Genomic DNA, 18,073 nt, shown 5'->3' with positions numbered 1-18,073 from the left:
GTTCATCACGAGTGATGTACTTCTCATTTGAGGGTTATCCAGTGTATAAACCTTTTACACACCCACGTAGTCGAGTAGAATATACTATTCCTATAGCCCATGAAACTGCGCTATCCCATCGACTCCCGTGCTAGTCTTCGTGAGTCATTGTTGTCCATGCAATGACCTGGACCAGGGTTTTTGATAATAAATATTCCAAGTTCACTTAATAGGGTTTCATTCATCAGATCACGTATCTGACAAACCTATTCGGAATGTTTTATTATCGATGGACTGTCGTTTAAATACTAAACCAAATTTAGACGACTTGTGAAATAACTCTATTATTTCTGATAACGAGAGTTGTAAATCTGAGCCTCTTCCGTAAAACTCTTTTTACCCACTCAGTTTTACTCGTCGAGGTTTATTCCAATTTTACCTCATGCCTTAGACTGTGTATGAGTCTCATACTATGTCTTAGGTGACAGTTTAGTTTGACTACGTATGTAGTCCGTTTTAAACTTTGCTAATTATCAATTAATTTGAAGATTGCTTACTTCAACCTTGATAATTTCTAGTAACTTTTACTAGAGTTAAGGCTTTTAATTCTTTATGTAGTATTTGCAACAGTTCCTGGCTTAAAACACTTTTAGCCTACTTTCCTTCCATGTCTAGAAGTTTGCTACGATGACATGTTCAACTTTTGTACTACTTCATCCTTTAGCCTTCTAGGATGTTTCTAAGTAGTGTTTCGGTTTTCAAATCCGAATTTGGATGTTTAAATGCTAATCATATCTAATATGATTGACTTTATGTATTCGAACATAAATCTCTCTCTCATGCTTGTTTGCTACGTCGGTGTCTTTTCAAACTCCGATTTAGCAACGCTCTTAGTCATGAGTTTTGGGTCGAAATTCTTTTAGACTTTCCGAGTCTTAGATTTTCTGTTTCGGATCTCAAGCATCTCAGCGTACTGAGTCTCTCTAATCCTATCATCCTTTTGATCTATGCTTATAGATCTTCAGATGCCCAAAATGGCATTTTATCCTTTTGTGTGTGGTCCTTTATTGAGTCAGTTCGTTACTGTTATACAACATCTTATGTCGTACTCAATCTTTTGTATGTACTCAGCATACGGACCCGGAAGGTTTGTTTCTCCCACTTACCTTCTTGAAACTCGTGATTCAAGATTTTCTTCATTCCTCAGGAATCAAACTTCTTTGATTGCCTTTTTGAATCGAAGATTCTAACTCTTGCGTGCTTTTAATCCGTCGATAGATTTCTGAAGCATGCTTATGGACATAACTTGATTGGAAGAATCTTATTCTTCTTGTCTAGTTTCGGGAAACATGAATGTTTCCATCCTTCTCAGTTTTCTATTTTGGAAAACCAATTTAGGTCTTCTGTTGACTTAAATTATCAAGCTTCATGTCTTGACGAGATATGGATTCCATGATGATTTTGGCTTCTTAGCCAAAATCTAGAGTCAGTTTCCATTTCTGCGCAGGTCTTTTATCTCTTCAGAAATAACCTTTATTTTCTGAGTCTTTAAGATTTTATTTTGACCTTTCTAGGGCTTTTGAACAACAATTTGGAATTTTCTCAACTACTTTGAGATATTCCTTTAGAGACACTTTCACTCGCTTTGAGAGTTCTCCTGCGAATGACATTCGCTTTTGTGCGGTCGGTTTTCAAGATCATATCTTTAACCTTTCCTTTTCCGAGGAGCCGCAGTTTGTTGCTCTTGGTCGAATTTAATCGTCTTGTACAAGTTTTCATGATTGTTCTTCATGACTCTTCATGATTTTTCTCATGATCGAATTAAATCGACTTGTACTTTTCTCCCACTTATTCTTGTAACAATTAGTGCTTTTCTCCCAGACTGCTAATTATTAGAAGAATACTATCATGAGCAACAAACACTTTGTTCTCTTGATTGGTTGTGGAAGAAGCCCAAATTTCTTCTAAAGAAATTGCGTCAGACTTTAGCTAATTTTTGTAATGCTTTTACAAGCTTAGCTGTTAGACGGACTTTGGTAAGTGTGAAAACAATCATTTCTAGAATATGTCCAAAATATTTGGAAGACTGGCTTAAACCCATCTTTGATCGAATTATGCATAGCAATGTTCGATTACTCCCACTGAATCCACCACCCCTCAGATGTGTTCCATGGAGCGAGTTGGGAAACGTTTTCTCAACTCCTTTGATGGTTATTTAGTATTTGACTCAAGTTTTTATCACTCCAATCTAATCGGATGACTTAAACTCTCTTGTCAAAATGATTCTTTTACTTCGGTTTGTACTTTGTTTGAACCTTTCAAACATTCCGACTTATACTTTATGATTTGTATGTTTCCATACTTCATGAAGTTGTCAGAGTACGTATTTGAAGTTTCTCTCGTTAGCTTCTGCAAGTAAACTTATAGGTCTGCATAACACTATATGAGTCCTAATAGATTACCAGTCTCTATGCCTTTTGAAAAGGGTGACTTTGTCAATTCAGTCCTTAAGACCTAATTGACAATGCTGAAGTTTAATGAGTTTGAATCTCTTGATTTTAGCCATTATCAATGTTAACCTTCAGTTAATTTTACCACTGGTTTAAAACATCATATGTTTCTAGAAGAACAAAATAATCACTATTAAGTTCTAAGCTAGATCAGTGTCTAAAAGAAGACTTTGATCCCTTTCAGCATCCCTAGCATTACTGCTTCTGCTCCCTCTTGGATCTTTACTTCTTTTAGTCAAGTATGTAATTCCCTTAAGCTCCCACTGAGCCGCTCATCTGGTCTTAAATACCTGATGAAGAAATTTTACGATACTTGTTTTTAACTGTGTTAGCAAGGATACGGAACCGGAATTCATAATTCCATTCCTTTTGTCCTCCAGGTGCTAAAGGTAGTTTCCTTTTAAATGGTCTAGCCATTGTTTTAGAAACATTCACAGTAATGAGGAATACTCTTAATCATGTACTCGGCAACTGCTTTTCTTTGATCAAATGTTTGTCTCACTTGACCGATCCTTTTGCCCTTTTGAATCTCAAGATCTCTTTCTTAGATTCTTTGTACCAAATCTCAAGAACCTTTCTTAGACTGGATATTCCCGTATGTTCTGCTCAGTTTGTTCGTAACAACCTGAGTGACTCATCTAAGGTCTTTATCAATCTTTGTTCAATCGATATTGAATTGGGTGATAGATGTATTCTGTTGTCTTCCCTTAGGATGACTTTCAGATTGCCTTGGAGGTCTCGTACCTCTCCATTTATGACTTCTGTAGGAATTTCTTCCTTAGTTTGTCTTAATGGTTATGCTAGCATTTATTACTCTTCCAAAGAGAATGTTATACGATTGCTTGCAAATGGCTTTTGACCTTCTCTTGTATGAGTCAACATTGGGATTGGGTATTCTAGTGACCTTCCTTTTGAATCTGAGAACTATTCTCGGATTCATTCTTCCATTCTAGGAAGTGGATCAGCACCTCCCTTAGGTGTGATTCAATGTTGAAACCATTTTCATGTGTCATCTTAAAACTACATAAAGAATTGGCAAAGTTTTAAAACTCGTTATCGTTTTTTGAAAAACTTAGTTTTCCCACATTATTCAATAAAAATCGTCCCCGATTGAATAAGTGATTCCAAGACCCCAGTTCTTCGGAGTAAAGCGGACGAAGGCCCTACCCTTTGACTCCGTCGTTCCGGGTGAGTGAACTACTTCACTGATCATACCTTATGACTCTTGGTTGATAGATTTCATTAATGAATGACTAATCTATCCTTTTGCCTCGAGTATCCAAGACTCTCTTGCTGATCTCGTTGAGTAGAACCATTTAGACGTGTAGGCCTCTTCTATAGACCTACCCGCATTGTCCCAAGGTAGAGGAGGTACTCTGCGAAGGCCGACCCACCTTCCTCGAACAAGGGCGCAACGAGTGTCTTAATCTGGATAGGCGATTACTCAAGATTACGTTTTGGGGACTTTTAATCTAGTCTGGCGTTTGTTATAGTGAACTATTTAGCCTAACTAACGTCCATGACATAAAGCGTAAATAAGTAAGTAAATGCGCGCGAGAAAGTAAATCAAGCAGACATGGATCCTAATATGGCCCCTAACCTAGAAGATCTAATCTCCTTTGGTTTTCTTCTTGTTTCGCCTTTCGGTTCGTCTTAGATCGCCATCTTTGAACCTCCATTGATTTCTCCCACTCGCCTTTGGATTTCATCCTCGAGTTTCTTCAATGGACTCATAGACCCTAAACTCTAATTACAAGACTCTAACGATTCGCAGATCGTATAAACTTGAAATTAAAATTAATTACAAAGCATGCACCCATCCGTGCTTAAAACAAGAATAAAGATATAAATCTATGGCCATACTAGTTTCCCGCATTCACATCACATGCAATCATATAATATATCAAGGCTAAGAATTATATATGCATGATTATCTTGGGAGATACTTTTGTTGACATCACATGTCACATTACGGACCTTAAGTCTAAATTCGAAGAATTCAACTAATGGTGCGTTCCGGTTTTATCTTTTATGATTTCTAAAATCAACTTTAAGAAAAACTCCGTTTTGGGCTCGAGAAAGCCCGGGTCAATTTCGGGAAAAATATTGGTTCGATTCTTAATGATCTCATAAATCAATTTAAAGAGAAATCCGTCTTGGCCTTCTGGATGGCCCGGATTGATTTTGGAATTATTTGGTTGGAATCGGAAGAAATTTTGGCAAAAACTCCCACTCGAATGATGGTCCATTTTCGTGGTCCGAAAAGCCTCGAAGAAGCCCGGGACAAGTCCTAGACAAGTCCCGGCCCAAGCCCACAAAAGGGCTCGGACAAGGTCCGGACATAGCACGGCCCATAGGGCCGGCATGTCCTGGCCGAGGCCTATCAAGGCCTGGTCTCGTCCTGGCCGGAGCCAGGACGCTAGTCCATGTACCAGACGCGTCCTAGACGTGTCTGGTGCTGGACCGGACCAGCACTAGGTGTCTCGGACTAGTCCGAGACACCCAGAACTTCCCAGACGCGTCTAGTCGAGTGCTCTGGACGCGTCCTAAACGCGTCCAGGAAGCTCCCTCGCAGCTGCTGGTCGCGTCCTAGACGCGTCTCCAAGACGCATCCCCAGTAGCTGCTCTGGACGCGTCTCCAAGACGCGTCCAGAAGCTTCTGTCGCAGCTGCTGGTCGCGTCCTAGACGCGTCTCAGCAGCTGCTCTGGACGCGTCCAGAGGACGCATCCAGGAGCTTCTGGTCCGGCCAGGAAGCTTCCTGGCCGGACACTAGGGTTTTTCAAAACCCTAGTTTCCAAAAAAAAAATTTTTTTTTTTTTCTTATGCAACTCTAAGTTGCTATTTTCCAATTTTAAAACTTTTCTAAAATTTTGAAATTCTTTTTAGAACACTTCTAAAATTTTTCAACACTTTTAGAAACTTTTAAAATTTTCCAAATTTGTTTTGGGAGTTTCCTAAACTCAAAATAACTCCTTTTAGAACACTTCTAAAATTCCAAATTTTTTGTTTTTCAAAAGTTTCCAAAACTTAAAAACAACTCTTAATCAAACCAATTTTGGATCAAAATCTAGGTTTTTGAAACTTTTTCAAAGAACAATTTTGAAATCAATTTGAAAAATCTTTGAATCCAATTCAAAATTAATCAAATTTTATGTTTAAAACCTTTTAAACATAACTATCAACTTAATCAAACATAGATTAGTTTGAAATTCAATCAAATTGAGTCTTTTAAAACACTTTTAATCATCAATTTGATTCTCAATTTGAAATTCATTGAATCCCATTCAATAATATCAAATTGTGAGTTTAAATAATTTTAAAACACTTTTAAAATACTTTTATAAACTCAATTTATTAAACTATCAATCATATCCAATATAAAATAGTTCGATTCTTAGCAAAAACTAGTTCATTGCAAGAGGCTCTGACGCCACTGTAGGGATTTACACCCTTATACTAGTGTTTATAGCGGAAATAATACATCTAATGTCTACACTAGTATCCCCAGGATCACATGCAAAACTAGTAATTAAACTAATGGAGATAGTAGATTACCTTAATCGCTTTTCCCTCGAACTAGTTGAATTGATTGAAGAAGACCAAGAGCTTCAAGTGTAGCTCCTCTACTTGGGACACGAGCAATCAATTTGATCTCCCACCTTGTTGTATAGCTAGCACACCAATGGTGGTTGGAAAGAAGAACACCTTCTTCTTTGACTAGATAGATAGTTAATGGGAATTAACTCACTTTCTCCTCTCTACTTGATGTGGTAGAGTAAGAAAGCTTAGAGAGAAATTCCACACCTTATTCTCTGCCCTAAGAGTGTTTATATAGAACGCTAATAAGAATCCACCTCCTTTTAGGTTTCCCAAAACACCCTTTAGAATAAGATTTAGGGAAATAGTCGAAAATAGCAACTATTGGTATTTTCTCAATTCCCTAAGGATATGACGTCCAAACCCAGCCAAAATTGGCAGATTTAATGTTCATAACATAAGGAAACGTCACTCCAAAAATCAGCCCAATCCGAGCCCTAGAAGTGCCCGAATCGGCTAAGGCCCAAAAACCCTATTTTTGGCCTTTTTGTACTATCTTTGCCTAATTCCTTTTTAGGCCTATGAGATATGTTTATGGGACACTCTCATGATTATATCTCACTCCCACTAGTCATATCCTAGATCAATTTGACACTCTTATGTGTAACCCGTTGTAGGATCCGATCGAAGTTAGCCGCGAATTACTTCGTAATTCGACGATCGTAGTTGGTCTCTAGCTACAACTCTACGATCCCTAAATCAATCGGACTTGATAATCTTCCACATCAATTGTCCTATCCGACAAATTGTTCGCATTGTCACCTTGGTCGAAGGACATCTCCTTCAACTCCTTCAGGACGTACATACACGGCCGGAACAACACTCGGGGAGCTGCTGCAACAGCAACTCGGGCAGAGTTCCGAGCTCGGGCTGCATACCATCTTGCTCTGGACACTTGGGCAGAGTTCCGAGCTCGGGCTGCATACCATCTTGCTCTGGACACCTAAGGACAACTGCATCTTAGCTCCTTTGGCCCGGATCTAAGTATTTTGGCCGGATACCATGTCTTTTGGCCAGATTTCATGTCTTCCTTTGGCCGGATTTTCATGGTGTTCCGACCACTTTTTTGGCCGGAAACCTTAGGGTTTTTACTCCCCATGTCCTTGGCTAGCTTCTCATGTTGTTTGATTTGATTTTAGGTTAGAAATTGCTAGAGAGAGAAAGCTAGGGTTTAGCTTTAATGGAGGTTGTGTTCTAAATGGAGAAGATGATGGTGGTCGCTATGGGGAACCCATAATTTACTAAGGGGAGATCGGTTGCACCTTAACTACTCATATTTTCCGACGATCTTAGCCTCGAACCACATCGAAAAAGGGGGATTCTCTCATCATTTTCTTTCCATTTCTTATTCAATCACCATGTTTAGCTAACTTTAGTGTGCCAATTATATGAGATGAAATGTGATGAATTCGTGATTATGTTTAATATGATTTGATGTTTTGATTATAAATTGATGTTCATTTATTTCGATTATCGTTTCGATCGTATTTTCATGTGTCTTGTCAAGCACTTCGCATAGTTAATAGACGAAACGAAGTATTCGATATCGATCGTAGTCTAAGTCATAATTTCATGTGTCTTGTCATGCACTTCACATAATTAGGTGACTAGACAATACTTTCGTTGACTCGGGATAAAACCGATTATGACGTTTGTTTGACTAAGTATGATCTCCGGATATACGTAGTGCTTATAGACATCACCTTAGGAGTCGAATATTGATTGTACCTCGACACGTTAAATCGGACAATACATAGTTGTAGATTTATCATTATGGATTCCCGGACTCCGACACATTAACTCTCGTTTTCGGATATTTTGGAAGCATGATTTAAATGTATGACTTATTATTTGTTTACATGTGAGTTTAATTGACTTCGTCTAGTTTTATAAACTAGAAGCCTTGATCTTAATCGTCTATTGACACAAAGTTTGATAATGCGTACTTAGTTTGATAATCGATACTTACTAACCTTTGATCGATTATACTTAGTTTGACGTATTATATTTATTAGTGTCATACTTGTTCATTTGCACTTCATTAGATAGTGTGTATAAGTTTGATTGTCGATGCTTAGTGACGTTTGATCTATTATTCATAGTTAGACACATGATGCTTAGGATTGTCAATGTGGGTGAAGTTAATTACATTTTCATGCGAGTAGATACTTAGTGTTTGTTACTTTCAATCTTGTGGATCGAAGTATCCCTCTCGATCGATGATTGCCCGAATCGAGTCTTACCGTCTCCCGACTCTTGTTCCTCCGACTCTTCTCTCGAATCTCTCTCGCCCGTTTACTTATATTATTTAGTAGCTTAACTTGTTATCTTTCTTCGTTGCCTATTCATTTCAAACCCCCCATTTATCTTTGTTCTTTTCCTTTTTTAGTCTAAGTTAGCTAGTGATACATAGACCGGCGAACGAGACTCCTTCGTTATCCGAATCACCTTCCTATCCTTGGATCGACTCCGGTTTTACCGGTTACTACTTGATACCTCCGCTTGGGTGTGCAACCTTTTCGGGTGCATCATTATGTAATGAGGTGACAAACATAACGAATAACCGATAAAATAACGAACTAAACTATCTAAGATGCAAACAAGGATAACGAATCTAAGGTCTTTCAAAGGTGAGAAGGGTTGAGGATGTCTGGAATCCATCATGAAGTGATCATGTGTGTATAAGCTTCGGTTCGAATTTGGATTTGAGTTATTCTCGACCCTAAGGTAGGAAACCTAAATACTAGCGTATATTTCATGATGCTACCTTGTTAGAGGGTGACATATTCAAATGACATCGAGTCTTCATCGAAAATAATGCCTAGCGAATAACTATGATGGATGCAAGACATACAACATGAAATTAATTTAGACATTTAATCAAACATGATAAGAACATCGAATTCCAGAGTCATACTAAGATAAACACACACAATAACACATCAAATTTCATCCTTAAACCTCATCAAGTTGATTAACTACTCATAGTCAAACAAGTATTGAGATCCAAAATGACATTAAACATCAGATACATGGTTTTATGGTTTGAAACATCAAGAATCACAAATGAGTTGACAAAAGTAACTTCACACAAAGTAATATGAGATCGGAGTACTTGAACAAGATGAAAAACAAATAAAAATGGAAGAACAAGAGGGAAAGTGGAAAATATGGGGTTTCCCAACCAGAAATTCGATTTCTCTCTGGCAACTAAACATACCCTAGAAGAAGAAGAGATTTCCAGGCAAGAAAAACAACTCCCGTCCAGACAAACCTTAGTGTTCTTTCTTCCTTTCTGTTCACAACGTTAGTACCTACTACTTTTCCACCCTCTTTCCTCTTTCCCTTTTTGGATCTATTCTCTCTCTCTTCTTACCTCCTCTCTCTACTCAGATTCTGAAAATCCCTGGTAGTTGTGGCTTTCCCTCTCTGTACTTACATTCAAGTAAGTCATATATCTCTAGAAATTTTATTATTTTTTTATGGAGAAGATGCCCACGAATTTTAAAGGCACCTCCATTTATTTTGTTAATAAAATAAGAGTCCATACTAGTATGGGTTGGATGACCCAAAAAACCAAGGCTATTTGAATGGTTTTATAAAGGCACTTCACATTTCTCACAACTCTATCAAACAGTTAAATCATCATTTCTTACTCAGAAAAGTTGATTTTCTTACCCATTAGAAAAAGTTGGATTTTCTTACTCACAAATTCCCACGTAACAAACGGACCCTTATCTCTCTGTTTTTACTCTATACCTCTATGTTTTACCTTATAACTCTCGGTTTTCTAACTATCTTTTTTGCAACTCAGATCATGATGCTGAAGTTGTTGATTTGGCAACCCCTAGTAACCCTGTTGAAGCAACCACTGTTAATCAGAATGGACCACCAGGTTCTGCTTTTGTTAATGGCCTTAAACTAAAGGTCGAAAGAGAACCTCAAGTGCATGGGTAATGTATGATTTTGTTGATGTGCCTGATCCAGAAAATGCTCAAATTTTGAAGAATGTTGCTAAGTGTAAGATTTGTGGGGAACTGTAAGATCTTAAGTCAACTAGCGGGACTAGCCATTTCACCAGTCACACGAAATCATGTTCGAAGAAGCATAGGGTTGATCTCTCACATACCTCAATTTTGCAATCTGTTTCTGGTAATATTGCTGCATTTAAGTTCAGTCAAATTAGGGCTCGTAAAAATATTATTAAGTTAATCATCTTGCTTGAGTTACCATTCAGTTTGTTGAAGATCCATTTTTTCATTTTTTTGTTAATGATAATTTTCATCCAACATTTTCAAAGTTTTCAAGGGGAACCGTCAGAAATGATATTTTAAAATATTTTAATGAGGAAAAACTTGCATTGAAAAATGTTTTACTTCAAAATCCTGGAAAAATATCATTCACTTCTAATATTTGGCAATCAAATCAAAGTTTGAGTTACTTATCTCTTACTGCACATTATATTGATTCAAACTGGAACTTGCATATGAGATTGCTTGCTTACTCTTCGTTAGACAAATCTCACGTTGGTGAGCAGATTGCTTGCTTACTCTTTGTTAGACAAATCTCACGTTGGTGAGCATATTCCCAACACTGTCTCCATTGGTAAGTTAAAAGATTTGATTCCTAACCTTCCTTTTAGTGGTGAATTATTTCATGTTCGTTGTTGTTGCCACATTTTGAATTTAGTTTTTCAAGATGGATTGAAGCCAAGGTGCCTCAGTTTAGGGATATGATTCAACATATAAAAGGTAATCTTGAATACATTTTTGTTTCTGGAACAAGGTATGTCCAATTTCATACTCTATGCAAAGCTAATGGTATTAAACCCAAGCAACTTCAATTGGATGTGAAGCATCGTTGGAACTATACTTATCTTATGTTGAGGGATGCCTTACCTTACAAGAATGTGATCACAATTTTCTTATCTAATAGAGTCTGCCCTTTTGTGATATCTAAGTATGACTGGTTGTTTGCTGAATTGTTATGCAACTTTCTTAAACCATTTTATGATGTCACTGTGTTTTTTTCCTGGAGTAGATTATGTCACTGTAAATCATGTGCTTGAGTTCTTGATTGAAATTGGTTTTGTTTTTAAAGAATATAAGCATGATCCATTGTTTGCGTAAGTATTGGGTTGAAACTCCGATCTTGTTTAGCATGACATGTATTTTAGATCCTAGAATTAAGTCTAAACTTGATCTTGTACTTGCTGAACTTGAGTCATGTTTTGAATCATCAGCTCAACTTATAAACTGCTCTACCTCCCAAAATGTTATTGCTAGTAAGAAAATGGAGGATTTGTTTAATAGATATTCTGCTTATTTGAATGCTCCAAGTACTACTTGCAATCTTCATAATCAATTGTCATTCCAAAAACCCCACCCACTTCGTTTATTCCGAAAAGCTTAGGAATAAATATGTACGGAAGAGAGAAATTCCAACCACCTAAAGTAAAGAATTGTTACAAATAATGAAGAAACTAGGAGATTTAGATTAATTAGATAGGAAGCAATGTAAAATAAACCAAATTTGATACATGAATATTCAGTTTGATAACCTGCTACTAATTCTTCTTCTGCTTCTGGTTAATCAAAAGGTAATCTCTCACATTCTGCTAGGGAAGAAATTAGAAAAACTGTAAGCCATATCGGTTGACGCCACAAATTCCACCCCCAAAAACCATATTTTGACTGCGCCTCGACCATATCAACTGTACTTGAACTGTTAGATAATCATAGTCTGTGATAACATCACTGCGTTCATCGCTATTCCAGAACCGTACATGATAATACTTCAACCTCATACGACTCCTCGATGGCCATCAATAAATCTAAGGAGGAAGCAGAACCAAGTCAAGATGATAGGGATCAACCCCTTCTTCGAGTAGACGGTCATTTTGGGAGAATCTAGGTTGTGCTTCTCGTGTACCTGGTGCAACATCTCTTGGCGAGTTATCTCGTTATATGTCTGAACCGGGCCCAATTGTTAAAGAATTTAAGAAACTTGATGTTCTAGAGTGGTGGAAAGAGAATGTGAAAAGGTTTCCAGTGTTATCCACAATTGCTAGAGATTTGTTAGTTGTTCCCGTATCTATAGTAGCTTCAGAATCAACTTTTTCTGTTAGAAAGAGAGTTCTTGGGGGATCATCGCAGCAGTTTGACCCCAGAAATGTTAGAAAGAACTGGATTTCTGAAAGATGTTTGGAAAGTTGAATTTAAAGCCTTACTTCTCTCTTTTGATCCTTTAAATGATGGTGATTATGTTGAAGAGGAAGTTGGTAACTCAGTGCAGGAAAATGTATAATGTCCCCTAGGAAGTTATTTTTTCTCCTTCTCTCATATCTCTGATTTGTCTCTTTCAAACCTAAGTTTCTCTTTATCTCATATCTCTGTTTTCTTCTAATTGTATTCTTCTAGTTTGTATTTTGCAGGGTTGGAGGGATTGTTATAGTGTTAATACCGACTTATATTGCACTATGCTATGTGCAACATCATTTTTTGTGAAGTTTGGTGATGGAGTTTCAGTATTTTTTGAAGAATGATCAAGGTGCTTGCTTCAGAATTTTGTGTTGATATGACATAGTATTCATATGACATTGCAAGTGTTGTGTTTTTTGTATTCATCATTGTTGTTGATGTGGTGAAAGATTGTAATGGCAGAAGTATTTGTAAATTTTTATGAAAGAGAAGGGAAAATGTGAAACTTTATCATTATATATATGAATGAAGGTTATTATTTAAATTTGTTGTTTTCACTGTTTTTCTTTTTATTTCATTTCGTAAATTTGAAATTTTGAAGTGATTGTGCCCGAACCCGGCCCGCCCGAAGCCTGTTAAGATTCTAACGGGCTAGTACCCATGGGGGGCCTTGTGCAGAGATTTTTGAAAACTATCCGTCCCGACCCCGCTCGCTAAGACATGTAGGCCAAAAAAATAGATACCCGGAACGCCCGAACCCGAAACAGGGGTACCCACGGGTAGGGGCGGGAATCGGGCGGGCGCGGTCGGGCTCGGGCTACAAAGTGCCGGGCTCGGGCGGATCGGGCTCGGATAAGCCGAGCCCGAGGTAGTGAGCCGAGCGGATCGGGTCGGGCGAATCATGGAATTGAAGTGCCCGTAGCCCGTCCGAGCCCGGCTGCCCGAGCGGGTTCCAACGGGCTCGGGTCGGACGGGCTCGGGTTTTTGAGATTTCTTTTGTTTTTTTCCTTTCTTATTTTTTTGGGAAGATTTTTTTATTAATTAACCTAACTATTTCTGAAACCCTAGATTCCCACCCCTAGAAAAATGTATTATATTATTACCACTATCAAGCCATTTTTGAATACTAGATTGATCATAAGCAACTCCATTACAGAGACTAACAGAAGATATCATCAGGTTCAAAAAAAAAAAACAGAAGATATCATCACGCCTAAAGAGATCGGACATTTCAAGATACTCGGAAAGGTGATGAATAAGTCATTCCCCATCAATATCATCATCAGCTTCAATATCATCATCAGCAGACCCATCCCCATCAAGAAGAAAACGAAGAAGAAGAAGATTTAACTCATCAACACCCACATCTTCACCTTCATCAACAAGAACAAGGGTTTCATGGATTTTATCAACTTCATCAACCAACATCACTAAATGGTGTTGAATAGATGAGAAGGAGAGAGAGAGTAGAGAGAGGAGGCGGCTAAGAGAGAGAGGCAGAGAGAGAAAGTTAGGTTGATATTAGGGTTTCTTTGTTGAAGAGAGGAGGGTTTTTATAATAGATTTGAGCGGGTTGGCGCGGGCGGGTTGGCGCGGGCGGGTTGAGGCGGGCGGGTTGACGCGGGCGGGATGACGCGGGCGGGTTGACGCGAGCGGGTTGACGCGAGCGGGTGGCGGACGGACCTAACGGGCCGGGACTCGGAATTGAGGGTATGTCTGAGTCCCGACCCAATAAGCCCGAGCCATCGGGCCGGGTATGCCCGGCTCGGGTAGGACTCGGGCTGCGGGTCAAAACGGTCCGGGCCGAACGGGCCGCACCCCAGGTTCCCGGACCGTTTTCCCAGCCCTACCCACGGGTACCCGAGCCGGGCCCATTTCCCACCCCTATTACTACACTAGTGTTTATATAACTTCATGCAAAAATAGAAGTCTTTTTTTCTTTCTTTTAACCATGTAATATAATTCTCAAAACAGCCATTGGTTACAAAGTCTTAAATCATATAAAAAGTCTTTTAGAATCTAAAAGCACTCAGAATTCTTCCAAGTAAAATAGTTCATGAAATGGTAATCCTCTTCAACATTTGGTATGTGGGTACAGGGACGGATCCAGGATTTTTACTCAGAGGGTGCGGATTTATATACCTAAATTTTTTTTTTTGCAAACACAATAATTAATAAAATACTTATATTCATTAATTATATTGATACATCAACGATTACAAACGCAATTGACCTCTACGAGAGTTCATATATTGAAATTTTCGCATAATCGACTCATTGTCAATTTCACTAAAAATTTATTTTTCAATAAAGACTACTAAAAGAATTGACGATAATAACTATAAGTATACAAAAGAAAAAGAACCCCATTTTTCTAGTTCCTATGAGGCACTTGGAGCTTATCGGCAGAAACGAATCAATTTAGATAGTCCTTTGTGGCTCCAGTGGCGACTAGATCAACGGGTCATTGCATCAAGAGAAGTTCCTATCGAAGTTCAATATGACTCTTTTGGTACCTATCATGAAATTTATGGACACTATCTAATAGAAAGAAGTGTCAAAAAAGAAATGCTTTGTATATACATTCGAACCACTGTTGGTCATATTTCTTTTTATCGAGAAATCAAAGAAGCCACACAAGGCTTTTGTCGGGCCTGCGAAGTATCTGTCACATGCTCAACCCCTAAAAACCTCTCAATAACACACCCTTTGATGTTCACTGATGTTCACATAAAAAATCACAATAGCCATTTGCCCCTTTGAGCATCACCGAGATGAATTGAAGTTTATAGAGTTTTATGGTAGATGAATTGAAGTTTGTAGGTGTTTATGGTAGATGAATTGAAGTTTGTAGGTGTTTATGGTAGATGAATTGAAATTTTATAGTTTAGGGTAGATAAATTGAAGTTTGTAGGGGTTTAGGGTAGATGAATCGAAGTTTGGTAGATGAATTGAAGTTTGTATGGGTTTAAGATATTTGAATTGATTTTATATAGGTTAGTAGTTGAATTGATTATATTATAAAAAAATAAAACTAAATTGGGGGCGGGCTGTGTTCAAACCCGTTGAACACTGGTTCCCAACACCCAGAAGGTTGTCATTTCTACCATCAAGCCACACTCCAACTTTGTCATTATAATGCACGGTCACTTACATATAAATAAAGGCACAAGTACTAAAATAAATTTTAAAATGCAAGTGCTTGGTTTCGAACTCATGCCCTTCATGTCAAGGTGATTTGAATCCTATCCTTTAACCATTACGCCAGAGTATTCTTCATGTCATCTACACACATCGTTATATATATATATATACATACCTACATGTATAAAAAAAAATTATTACCACTATTATTTTTTTTCCGGTGGATCGAGGGGGTGCGGCCGCACCCCTTCCCACCCCCATGGATCCGCCCCTGTGTGCGTACAAATTTGAAAGTACTGCAGCAACCAACAGGGAAAGAACGATTGGTATTTGGGCCGTAACCCTTCTTGTTGGAATAACCAGGATATTCCCATTTGTAGAATTCTACTTCTTCAACCAAACACAAACCCACTTCTTCACCCAACTCTACCACATCCCAATTACTGAAAGGGTGACTTGTCTTATGCGTCACATGAATTTCACCTTTCTTTGTCAACATCTCACGTGCACTTCTGAAGAATCCCTTTACCACGTTCTGGTGTAATCTGTCGTATAAAAAACGGGTAAGTCTGTCAATGGATATCCGAATATTCGACATTCGATCCGCATCCGTATTCGAATTTAAAAAAAATATCCGAAATTTCGGATTCGGATACGGATTCGGATATTCCTTATCGGATATCTGCTTATCGGATATCGGATTCGGATACACTCATATTCGATCCGATAAGTAATATAAAAAATTAATAAAAATTCATATTTATTCATAATAATATATAAAATGTATGGTTGAGATTTATTATTTAGATCTAATGGTTAAAAATTAAAGGAAAAAATTTGAAATTTTTTTAGAGTTTCGGATATCGGATATTATCCGATATCCGTTAATATTATCGGATTCGGATTCGGATATTGATTTCTAATATCCGTCGGATAATTATCAGATTCGGATATTCGGATAACTTATCAGATTCGGATACGGATATGCCTATATCCGATAAGCTACCGTTTATAGGCCTGGGCCCACATTTATATGTTGCCTGAAAGAGCACTCGTAGACGATAGAGAAAAAAAGATCCTTCCAAATGCGAAGTAGATGTTATGGCCTTTGTTGGTTAGTTCATTTTTCTCTCTCATGGTGTAGCCAATGAGAGCTAGCTTAGGGTTGATTGACCCTTCTTTTGGGCCTTTTAGCATGATTATTCCCCGAATGATGCCGATCCAAAGAGTGGTCAAAGTGGACGATGGCAAAAATTGTTACGAGTTGCCTAGATTTGAGAGTCCACTTTCACTCTCCAAAATGCTTTTTTGGCTAAAATATCTAAAATCATACATCCACTGTGGTCAAGAGGGTACGTATTGATAGGCATGGCACTCAGAAATGATACATTTCATCTCATTTTATTTTTTCCTTACCGTATTTGAGCCAAGCTAGACTCTTGGGCATAAGGTAGGCCGGCATGAGGAAAATTGAACACAATTCTATCGAACTTGATACGGCTTATGATAGGATGTTGGTTCATTGTGTGGGCATCTACTTGATGCAAGACAGTGCACCCTAACCCTTTCAACAATTCCAAATTCTCATTTGCATGTGAGTACTTCCCAATCAGAGTATCTGCGTGTGCATGCAATGCATAAGCAAATTTCCCAAATTAACCAATGTTTAGAATGGAGAAGACAAATCAAAATTTATACCAAAATTATGTCTTTTAGTAAATCGGGCCAACAATATCACCAACAACAAGAAAAGAAAAGAGCAATGTTTGAAAAATCTACAAGTGACAAAATAAACGATCCTCATTCTTAAGTCTACTCTTACTCTCTCTTAATGAACTTTTTCACTCTCGATGGACAATTGATTTTCTACTTAGATACGGAGTATGTCTACTTTTCTAGTCTCTTCTATGAAAATCAAAGGTTTTGGTTTGAACTGAGTAAGCCCCTATCAAGAGAGACAAAGAGAGAACAACCGAGATTCAGTCAAACTTTAAAAAAATCTTCCTACATCATTTTGGTGTCATTTTGGTGTCATTTGGGTTAAATGAATAAAAGATCATATACGTACTTTTGCTATCAAGAGAGGTAGCAACAATGTTTGTGGCAGATTGAAATGCTCTAGCCAAACAAGCTGAAAATGAAAAGTCACCTTCTCCAACAAGTAGTATCTTATGACCACTACTATAATGCTTTATCCATATCTCCCTTCGATTTCCTCTACTCTTCTTCATTTCTGTAAAAGATTGAATCATATATGAGGAAAAAATTGCTCAGAAGAAAAGGAGCAAAACTTTGGCTAGAATCAAAGCTAATTATTAACTTGGATATCCCAAACTTGACTTGTAATATCAACTAGCCCATTTTACACCCTTGTGTTTCCCTTTACTTTTGAATAATCCAGAATCAGATTCTTACCACCAAGAGTTACTGAGAATAAGTTTGTTAGACCTTCAAATATATACTAACATCTTATTCCTTTCCCACCAGATACATTATCACATGATTAATTTTCAACACTTCCAGCTTCCCTTTTTGTTTAATTCTTTGAGCAGGCAGCAGGGAGCCAAATAGTTAATTTCTTAAATACTTTCATGACTCTCCAATTAACAACTCTATCCATTAGTATCACCGAGGCAGTGAGA

The 18,073-nt window shown here is 37.8% G+C and overlaps 2 protein-coding genes across 2 annotated transcripts; one reads left to right on the top strand and one right to left on the bottom strand.

The window, feature by feature from the left end:
• The first annotated feature begins 10,043 nt into the window (after nucleotides 1-10,043).
• LOC147568180 (zinc finger BED domain-containing protein DAYSLEEPER-like) lies at nucleotides 10,044-12,631 on the top strand. The gene is made up of 5 exons (XM_086659171.1): nucleotides 10,044-10,126; nucleotides 10,777-10,872; nucleotides 11,247-11,425; nucleotides 12,001-12,260; nucleotides 12,521-12,631. The coding sequence occupies exons 1-5, from the start codon at nucleotides 10,044-10,046 to the stop codon at nucleotides 12,629-12,631; spliced, it is 729 nt and encodes a 242-aa protein (XP_086515297.1).
• A 2,756-nt stretch (nucleotides 12,632-15,387) lies between these two features.
• On the bottom strand, nucleotides 15,388-17,697 carry LOC147568179 (uncharacterized protein At4g26485-like). The gene is made up of 3 exons (XM_086670700.1): nucleotides 17,500-17,697; nucleotides 16,848-17,049; nucleotides 15,388-15,976 (listed from the first exon to the last, which is right to left on the bottom strand). Exons 1-3 carry the CDS (start codon nucleotides 17,681-17,683, stop codon nucleotides 15,607-15,609), a joined length of 756 nt encoding a protein of 251 aa, XP_086526826.1. The 5' UTR covers nucleotides 17,684-17,697; the 3' UTR covers nucleotides 15,388-15,606.
• Nucleotides 17,698-18,073: the final 376 nt, after the last annotated feature.

The sequence above is a fragment of the Eschscholzia californica genome, unplaced genomic scaffold, assembly GCF_041429995.1.
Source record: "Eschscholzia californica isolate CP2 unplaced genomic scaffold, dmEscCali1.0.p SCAF_1, whole genome shotgun sequence".
NCBI lineage: Eukaryota > Viridiplantae > Streptophyta > Magnoliopsida > Ranunculales > Papaveraceae > Eschscholzia > Eschscholzia californica.
Note: the sequence above shows the minus strand (reverse complement) of the source record. Positions and strands in the feature narration are given on the sequence as shown.